General features: G+C 36.8%; 1 protein-coding gene across 2 annotated transcripts in view; it reads left to right on the forward strand.

Annotated features, from left to right (window-relative positions):
• The window catches only part of RCAN1 (regulator of calcineurin 1), a 37201-nt gene extending 28556 nt beyond the window's left edge, over positions 1–8645 (forward strand). The window contains exons 2-5 of one of the 2 annotated variants that reach the window (XM_010580362.1): positions 1042–1233; positions 3355–3528; positions 4530–4689; positions 7215–8645. In XM_010580362.1, the coding sequence (XP_010578664.1) occupies positions 1066–1233; positions 3355–3528; positions 4530–4689; positions 7215–7378 (666 nt within the window). In that variant the 5' untranslated portion in view covers positions 1042–1065 and the 3' untranslated portion in view covers positions 7379–8645. Of the gene's footprint in view, positions 1–1041; positions 1234–2599; positions 2711–3354; positions 3529–4529; positions 4690–7214 lie in introns of those variants that run through there. The other variant, XM_010580363.1, reaches the window with a different exon arrangement.
• The last annotated feature ends 986 nt before the right edge of the window (positions 8646–9631 follow it).

Raw genomic sequence — 9631 nt, forward strand, 5'->3', positions numbered from 1 at the left:
AAAATGAAATAAATGCACTTATAATTTTGACTTCATTATAAATTTTGATCTGAAGCTGCATAGGAGAGTTTCAAATAGCTTGTAAAAGCTTAATCTTAAACTTAGTGAATTACTTTAAACGTTAATTTTTTTTAAAATGGTTCTTGATTAAAAAAATAAACCAACCCACACAAAAGGAAAACCAAAAAAACCCAACCCCAAAACCCCACCCCAAAACTTGTGTCCTGTGCTACTTTTTGGGAAATGTTCTGAAACTGGGATACAAATAAACCAGAAAATATCAGCAGTGTGGGTTTCATACCTTATCACTGCTACTGGTAGTTCAGGTTGTCTCATAAAACCCGAACAGCAGATTTGTGATGAAGCTCCTGTTAAAACAAACCAACCAACCAACCTCCAAAACCCCACAACCCCTAACCATCCCAAAACAAAAAACCTCAACAGTTTGAGGCTTGGAATGAGTTTTTAATAAAGTGAGAATGGTAATTAGTCCATATAGTTGCTTTGAAGAAAGCTTCAAAATGAATTCTCACTGTAATGGGGGGAAAAATATATTTTCCCAAATCAATTCCTCCTAATCTCCAAGTTTCAGTCCATGTATTTTTTCCACAAAATTACCAAAAGCTATTGACCTGAGGGATTTGTTTTCCGTTCCAAAGTCTTGAAATTTTCCTCCTGGCTAATTACAGCCTATTACTCTAGACTTTGGTCCTTTAGCAGTAACATTTTCCATCTTAAGATGGGTTGTCCCATTCCAGTGAAGAGCATGTTGTCTGAGTGCTGAATGGAATTACTACCAGTGGAAACTATGCTGCAAGAGGCTCGATAAAGCAGCTGCTGTGCAAACCTCAGCTGTTTTTTCCATCCTCCTGAGCACTGGTAATTAGCATAGGGAAGCTGACTAATGTGCTGACGTCACCTCTTTCCAGTCGCAGCTTACATTTTGTTCCTGACTGCCTCAAAGCATGCAGGACTTTGTTCAGGAATTCGCTGTCACATACAGGATGCTCTGAAACCCTTTTTTTTTTTTTTTTTTTTGAGGGGCTGGACTTGCTTCCTTTATAAATGCTGCCTGCAGGACCAACGGCTTCCTTAAAAGTCATTGGTTTCTGCGGAACAGCAAGTACCACTTTGGTGAAGCACAAAATGCATTTTAGAAATTTTAACTACAGTTTTAGTTCTCTGATTGCCTGTGTGGCAGATAGCGATGTCTTCAATCAAGCAGAAACAAGGGTATGCTTTATCTTTTGTGTATTATTTCTGTGAACTACTGGAATACTAAGTATGTAGATGGTGTTTCAAATTGTTTAAAATACGGATGCCTTGATAGCTTTTCGACTTGGAAGAAAATTTCAGTTTGATGTAAGGGTCTTGGGTCTTATAAGTCTGCAGTAGTATGCTTTGATGTGAATGACACTAACTTTGGAAATTATTAGATCTTAAGCTATGTGTTTTTGAAAATTGTCAAAAGTTTACCTCCAGATTTACTTGACTGTCTCTATAGTGTATTCTTCACTTGCATATGAGTTTTCAGCAAATGTTTACATTATAGTTTTGGTAGTAATATTCACATAATTTATAGTACACTTTATACTTTTCATGGGATTTTTTTGGCTGGCACTGTAGTTAAGAGCATAATGTTAACAGTATAAGAAGTCCTCTCAGATTTATATTTAACTGATTAGAATTAATATAATGTAAGTAATCCAGCCCTGATACAGTGAATTGTTGACTGCTAAGATACCTTAAGGACAAAAATAACATTTTATTTAGTGTCATATTGCTAGCATGACATTTATGACCTCTATAATTACACACATTTTAAAAAAACTTATATATATTGAACAAATCTTGCAGGTAGTCTCTGAATTTAAATGTTGAATGTGAACTTTGGAATGCAATTTAGTGTGGGTTTAGCTTACTTTACATGGTTACATTCAGCTCTCTCTGGAGTACAGGAGGCTAACAAATAGCGGCATTGTGTGCCTGTATTTGACCAGGTCCTGGTCTTGTTTCAGAGCTCATTTTGAAGAAGCTTAAGTGTGGCTCAGCAAGAAGCAGGACAGCTCTAATATTTTCAAATATCTTTGAAATACAATGGTTCTGTATACAGCTGTGGCGAGTTTGTGAAGCAGAGCTTTTCAGGAAGGAAGATGAAATTTTGAAGTAGTTGCTGCCTCCTTATGTAATCTTTGTTGCTTTTTTTTCTACTAATTCAAAATGTAACAGTAAAAAAAAATGAGGCAATGTGATTTTGCATACTTGTTTATTTTGGCTTTGTACTGAAATTCTAGTAAGCTTTTATGAAGGGAAAATATCTGAAATCTGAATGCTTTATCTATTGCCATCACTGGAATAAGGCTTGTGACTGGTTACTGTGTTCTCAATGTGAGCCTGAAATGCTTTGCAAGAGCGTGGCAGCTTCTCCTCCTTTGGTCTGGCATCCTGAAGTAAGAGTGGAAGCACTCTTCATATAAATGATATGAAAAATAGCCAAGTCAGGTTTGCATAGATGCCCTAGGAGCACAAACGCAAAGTGCAAAATGGAGATAGCCAGCTGTTGGTAAAGGTGCTTCAGTGTTTTCATGCAGACAGGACAGCAAAGTAACTCAGCTGCAGATCTATGAAGGTATGAGGTTTTGGTCCAGTTCCTACTCTTACCACACAGTCAAAACAGAAAGTGTGTCAAAGGCCCTTCAGGAGCTGTATGGTTAGTACTTAAGATTTTTTTAGGAAGGATAGTGGGAGCCTTTTTAGAATTCGGTTCCAGAAATAGAAAAGGCTATTAAACTAGAGTTCAGTAATAATATGTTCATTTTCCTAAATGAAAGTAGCAGCTATTAAAACAGGAGCTGTTCCTGAACTTTATTATGCATGCTGAGTCACCAAAGAAAACTACATTTACCTTGCAAATATGCTTTTTTCATTTTCCTCTCTTGAAACTGTTGTGTTGGCTTCCTTGAAAATTGCACACTTAGACAAAGGCATGCTTGGCAGACTTTTTTCAAGGCCTTTGGATATTAATTTTGTAAGACAAGCATTTCTTTTCAATATCTTACCAATACTACTATTTCTGTTATGTCATTAAATCAGAGTGTCATGTCCAACACTTATTAATGACAATAATCTATTTTTTAATATGGAAAAAAAAAAAGCTGGTATAGAGAAAACAAGTGATACGTTAGAAAAATTCGTGATAAAAAGAGAGAAGAAGAAAACTAAATCTAAGCTGTTATAAATACATCAATATTCGAAAGTGGTAGTATGCCCCTACTACTAACTGCAATTTCTTTCTGTATTTAGAGAAAATGTAGTGTTCCATATTCACTTTCTTCTCTGGTCCTTTCTTTTCAGGCCAAATTTGAATCGCTGTTTAGAACATACGACAGAGATATCACCTTTCAGTATTTTAAGAGCTTCAAAAGAGTACGAATAAATTTCAGTAACCCTTTATCTGCAGCAGATGCTAGAATCCAATTGCACAAGACAGAGTTCCTTGGAAAGGAAATAAAACTGTATTTTGCTCAGGTAAGTCTTTTTGTGATTACCTTTACAAGGTACTAGAGCATAACTTACTCGTGATAAGCTTCCACAGGTCTTCAGTCACGCTAATGAACACTTAATTTTTTCAGTTTGATTAGGGAATCACAGATTGTTCCAAAGCTACAAGTACTTGGAGGCTGTTGTATGTCTTGCATTTATGTCTCCCTCTGTATTGTTTTGATAACCTTGGGGAAAGGGAGTAGATGATAGTAATCGGTACAGTCAAAGATAGCTTAACGGGGAGGGGGAAGCCAAGTGTGCGCTGCCAACAGTACATGCGCACGCACACGCGTGCTCAAGTAGTATCTGAGGGAATCCAAAGTGTAGAGCTGCATGTTCAGGACTCCACCTGTTGATCCTGCTCTCACTACTGCAAATCGTTTGTTTAGCACATGTTTGTACTTGGAGATCGCCATCAGTGCAGCTCTATAGCTGGCTAGCATCTGCTGCTAAAGATGTGAAACTCTCAGGTTCTGGTAATCTGGGTGCTTTTTGGTAGCTGCTGTGTATTTTCCTCCGTAAATTTAATGGGAAAATTAATCTATGTGTGTCTGTTTCAGATGTCCCTAGGGACAGTCCTGAAGGAGCCAGTTTATTTATATACCTTCTAGAATTCTCACCACTCTCACTTGTGGTAATGAGTTTCAACACCATTTGTCATTAGGCCTTAAAGCCCATATCCAGCTTCCTCCTACTTCGGTATTTTAAGGACAGATACTTTCTGGTGAAATTTTTTGTAAAACTCCATAATGAGAAGATGCGGATGTGCATACTTCATTGCATGTTTCATCAGAGTTAATGAATGTGGTGGCTTGTCTGTATTTTGTATACTGGATCTTTCATATAGCTCTCTTCAGTAATGTAGTTACATGCTGCCACCTTGAGTGCCTGTTACAGCATAACATCTATCCAGACCTTAAAATTCCTCATGAATGACGGATTCATTGATAACAGTGAAACAGCTTTGGCTTTTATGCTTTTTTCAGACTTTGCACATTGGAAGCTCACATTTGGCACCACCAAATCCAGACAAACAGTTTTTGATTTCACCTCCTGCCTCTCCACCTGTTGATTGGAAGCAAGTAGAAGATGCTACTCCAGTTATTAACTATGACCTTTTATACGCTATCTCCAAGTTAGGACCAGGTAAGAAGGAGTAGAAACACTAGAATTTTGGTTCAATAAAACACCCTTTAAACTTTCTGAATTTCTAGAACTTTTCAAATGAATTACTATCTACCAATTAAATTTGTAATATCAGAAAAAATATTAGTAAACAGTAGTTTCTTACATATGTAGTAATTCCACAGGATCACTTGTAGGGCCCAGACCTCCACAATGTGGTCTCTTTTGTGATTTGCAGAGAGCACGAATTCTGCTTCAATAATACGTTAGCTTGTTCATCAGAATTTTCAAGAAGCGTTTCCTAAAAATGAATAGGCAATTGTGTAGTTACATACCTTTTGAAGGGATGGAGAAGTCCAGTTTCAGACTAAGACAATGAACCAGTTAACAGCTGTGTAGCTCTGTGCTAGAATTACCTCTGCATCTGAGACAGTACTATCTGTAGGAGGGAAACAGTCACTATCAACCTAATTTTCTTTTGGAGTTAATAGGGAGAAGTTTCTGCCAATCCTTGCTCCTTCCAATTTTCATCTGCTGCAATGGAGAGAAAAAATGGCCACATTTGGTAGCAGTATCAAAGAGAATAAAAACTGCAGTTTGAATCATTTTACTGTAGTATTTTTATATACCTGTTTACATACAGACTTAGAGAATATGTCTTTACTATGTCAGTAGTAAGGGGTGGAGAAGAGGGTAGGGCAGAACTTCTAGCTCCTCATGCATCAGCTTTCTCTGTAGTAGTTAATGGTTGACTGTATGCTGGTGATATCTGAAGATTCCAGTGAAAATAACATGCATCTCACAAACCACTAGGGAATTCTTCTTACCTCTGAAATTCAGCCCTTTGCAGTTTGTGGAGGGACAAAAATCTATGCTTCTGCTGGCATAAAAATTGGGCTAGATTATTGCCAGTTTTTAATAAATACTGTCTTTTAAATGGTGTGTGAATTATAATGGCAAGAAAAATTTATAGGAAAGATATTGCAGTTAGAAGTGGAGGTATAAAATGCTGCCAAAAATCATTTGTTTATCCAGAAATATGTAAACTAAGCAGATGAGCTGCATGTCGGTCTTTAAAACATCCATCAAGAATACTGCTGACATACTAAATGTTTTTTATCAAAGATTTTATTTTCCTGAAATCAGTTTTTGAAACAGAAGTCCCATAAGACTGTGCTTGTCAGAATAAAAGTTGCTTTTGATGAAACATGCGGAATGAATAAATAAATAACATTACAGCTTACTGATTTTATGAAAGATCAGAGCTTGCACCATGGGTGCTGCTTTCTTTAATACAAGCTTTCCTTTTAAGTTTTAGCAATACCAGAAAGAAACCTGTAGGCCTTAAAAGAAATACTTAAGGGCCTACTAAGCAGTAGAAGTTGGTCCTTTTTACCGTGAAAGTTCTGTTATTGAGATGCCCTGCAGTAAGCTCCTTGGCAGATCTGTGATCCCTCTTCCCATGAGATTTTTTTCATATATATTGTGAATATTGAGCCCTACAAAGTTCTGCCTCTTGACTGTGATGTTCATTGGAACATAGAGTTAATTAATGATTTGGTACCAAGGAGTAAGCAAGGGTTACTCTAGCACAATGACTTGTGTGTTTCTGAAAACGTGGAAGCAAGAGCCTTTTCCTCTGTGGAACTGCTCTTTGTGCCAGTTCCCCTTCCTAAAGTTCTTGGGGAAACGGAGCAGAGACCACTTCAGAGCCTTGGCACACTGGAGTGTGCTGCTTGCCACAGGTGTTAGCTCTTTTGAACAGCTGATGTGGTCTTAATGGAGACTGTTCTCTCCACTGAGAGGTAATGAGTATAAAGTAACAAGAAAAAGAATAAAGGGGAGCTGATTAGGGAAGTGGTGAAAAGAAATAGTTTGCCCTTTCTCTGATCTAATGTAAGATTGAAAATTTTAAACACCTGGTTAGATTTAAAAGCATTTCTTTATATTATGGAAAAAAACAGATTTCAGATCAGTGGTCAACAAAATTTGTATCATAGCACTTCTACACCCTGGCTGTATTATATCCGAGTGTTTCACGTTACATAAGCGTGAAGCCTGCTGCCTAGTTCTGGTGTTCCACAGAATGCCAGAACGGTGTTAGAGCACCTCTGTGTGAGGTGGGAGGAACTGCATCCAGCTTTTTAAACACCGAAAGCTTTTGGGGGGAAGGAAGATCCTGTGGGTTTGCGGTACAGTGGATAGATGATCTTGTACACTTTAAAATGACAAATACCCACCAAGAAGACTTATGGCTGCTCATGTAAAATGCTTTCTTGAATGCTTAGGGTAATTCACGTAAACTTGCTTTTAAGAGAGCGGCTGAGCTATGTTGCTTTGAAACAGAACCTAAATACTTCTGGATGGTAAACGTGACTGTTGGCAATGCACCTGCCTGCACCATCTAATGCATTGTAGCATCAGGCTTTCATCATCAGTGTATTACTTACACATTTTTATGTATTCCCGTATTTTTAGTAATTTCTTTCATACTTTTCTACAGAATGGATCCTCTTTAACCAGTTTGCTAATATTTTAACTTTCAGGAGAAAAGTATGAGCTACATGCTGCAACTGACACTACTCCTAGTGTCGTCGTCCACGTATGTGAGAGTGACCAGGAAAATGATGTGGAAGAAGAAACAAAGAAACCCAAACCAAAAATTATTCAGACGAGGAGGCCAGATTATACTCCTACCCATTTAAGTTGAACTACTGTTGTTTTTCCAAGGGTTATAAGTAAACATATGCAAGGGAAACATTTACTGTGGAAATAGCAGGTCACAGGTCTGGTGGCAACAGCAGCAGTTATACTAGGAGAAATTCCAATATAAGTTTGCTCAGAAAAAATGTAGGAAGTTCCATCCTTATTTTTGATGCTGCAGGTTGATGGATGTCATGAGTGTATTCCCAGATCACTGGGAACAAAAGATAGGCAGAAGAAAACATTTTGAGACTTAACAGGACAAACTAGGTTTATTTTTTTGGGGGGTACTGTAGGCTGTTCCATTATAAAGCAACTGGGGGAAGCTTTCTTTGTTCTGACTCACATAAATCCTCAAACTAATAGGCTAGTCATTGTGTGGAATACATAGTGATAACAGAGGTGGTTTTAAAAGATTAAAGTATGAGAATTGTAAACCTTTTTCTTACAATAGATTTTGTGCATGTGGATTCTTGGTCTTCTGAAGTAACTTTGCATTATTTTCTATAGTTTCTCACATTTTCTGGAAATCCGGGAAATTGTTTAAAGTATTTATTATCTCAGCATCCCAGACTTACTACTAGATGTGTATATACATATATATTTATATTTGTTTTTATTGGCACTCATTTTCCAGCAGGCATACAATTTCTTCGGCACCTTATTTTGGTGCTATGTAACTTGTGCTTTTAAAATTTTAACCTTTTAAATGCCTATATAGGGTTTTATCTGGCAAAGTAATGGAAAAATGTGCAATAGGAAAGTTGTTTAAATAAGTTGATTTTAAATTATTTAAGTTTAACTAAGTTATATCGTCAATAACATTTGTTCAGTAGCTTTGACTTTCTCATTTGGAAAAAAGTACTCTTAAATGTATAAATAAAGCTAATGTTGCATATTCACAGCAATGTAATTTTTCAGTGAAAAAAATGGTAATGGAGAGACATGAACTCTACTCAGTATGTGAATCTGCATTGTTGGAGCAAAGGTTTAACAGTGATTGAAAAATTGCACAGAGTGTGTAGAACAGCGAAGAGAGATGGAGTGCCTTTTCCTCATTCATTCCTGATGTGAACTGTTCTACAAGCTGCACACTTGTATCTTTTTCTACTGGCTTTGTATGCTCATAAGTATAAACTTTCTCAGCTTTGCTTCCGAAATAAGCTGGTATTTAGAAATGCTTAACGCCAAGTAACGATACGTACTTAAGTAATGGGTGTATGTGGGAGAAGCTTTAGGGTGTTTTATATGTTAGTGTTTAAAGACAGTAGCTCATCACAGAAAAGTTTAGAGGAAGAAAGATGACAGAAGTGTATTTTATTACTTGTTTTTTAAAATGGAGATCCTCACTTTGAAATAGGTTTCAGTATTTTTTTTAAAAGATACTAACTGATATCTGTGGGAAGATTATCACTTACAGTTTTAGAAGTGGGATGTTTGAAGCTTCTCAATATGTTTTTAGAAATCAAAGCATGGTTCTCTGGTTTTCTTTTGCCACAGTTGGTCTGAGAATGAGTTTTGTAGCTGGAGTTCATATACAGAAATCCATTCTGTGCCATTTGAAGCAAACATTGACTTAAATGCCCAGGTTCACACGTTGTTTTTTAAATAAATGATAGATATATAGTAAAAAAAAAAAAAGTAAGATGTATAATGAAGCCATTCCAAGCTGTGGTGCAGTGTAAATGCGGTGTTATTGAAGGCCTGTCATTATACTAGGCAAAATAAAAATTGCTATCCTGTGACCACAGAGAGCAGGAATATATTGAACTTCAGTAATATTTGCAGTTATGGTCTTGTTCTGATTGATATACCCTGTAAACTGAAACAAACACTGGTACTTGGTGTCTGTCTTGAACCTAACTCAAGTGGCACTCTCTCCATCTTAACAGTGTTAAGGAGAGCTAATGCCATGTATAGCTGGAGCCCTGTTTTATTGACATGGGGGTGCATAAGGTTATTTTGTGTTACTTAGGTGTAATAATCAGCTGGATACATGTACTGCTTATTAACACACAAATAAGTAAAATGGAAAGAAACTTTGTAGATTTGCCACAACTGCCTTTAAGCCTTTCCAAGATTTTTTCCATGTTTCTCAAATTACTGCTGGACTTGGTGTTTAACTTCATTCAATTTAAAATTTGTTGGAATAATTCCTGTTCTGTCCTTTTTCCATCTTTTCATGATTACCAATCAAAGCATTAGTTTTGCATTAGAAACCCAGGCAGCTGCTGTTCTGTTTCCTAGCAATCCTAAGCAA

This window comes from Haliaeetus leucocephalus, unplaced genomic scaffold (genome assembly GCF_000737465.1).
Source record: "Haliaeetus leucocephalus isolate CR32 unplaced genomic scaffold, Haliaeetus_leucocephalus-4.0 Scaffold702, whole genome shotgun sequence".
Classification (NCBI taxonomy): Eukaryota; Metazoa; Chordata; class Aves; order Accipitriformes; family Accipitridae; genus Haliaeetus; species Haliaeetus leucocephalus.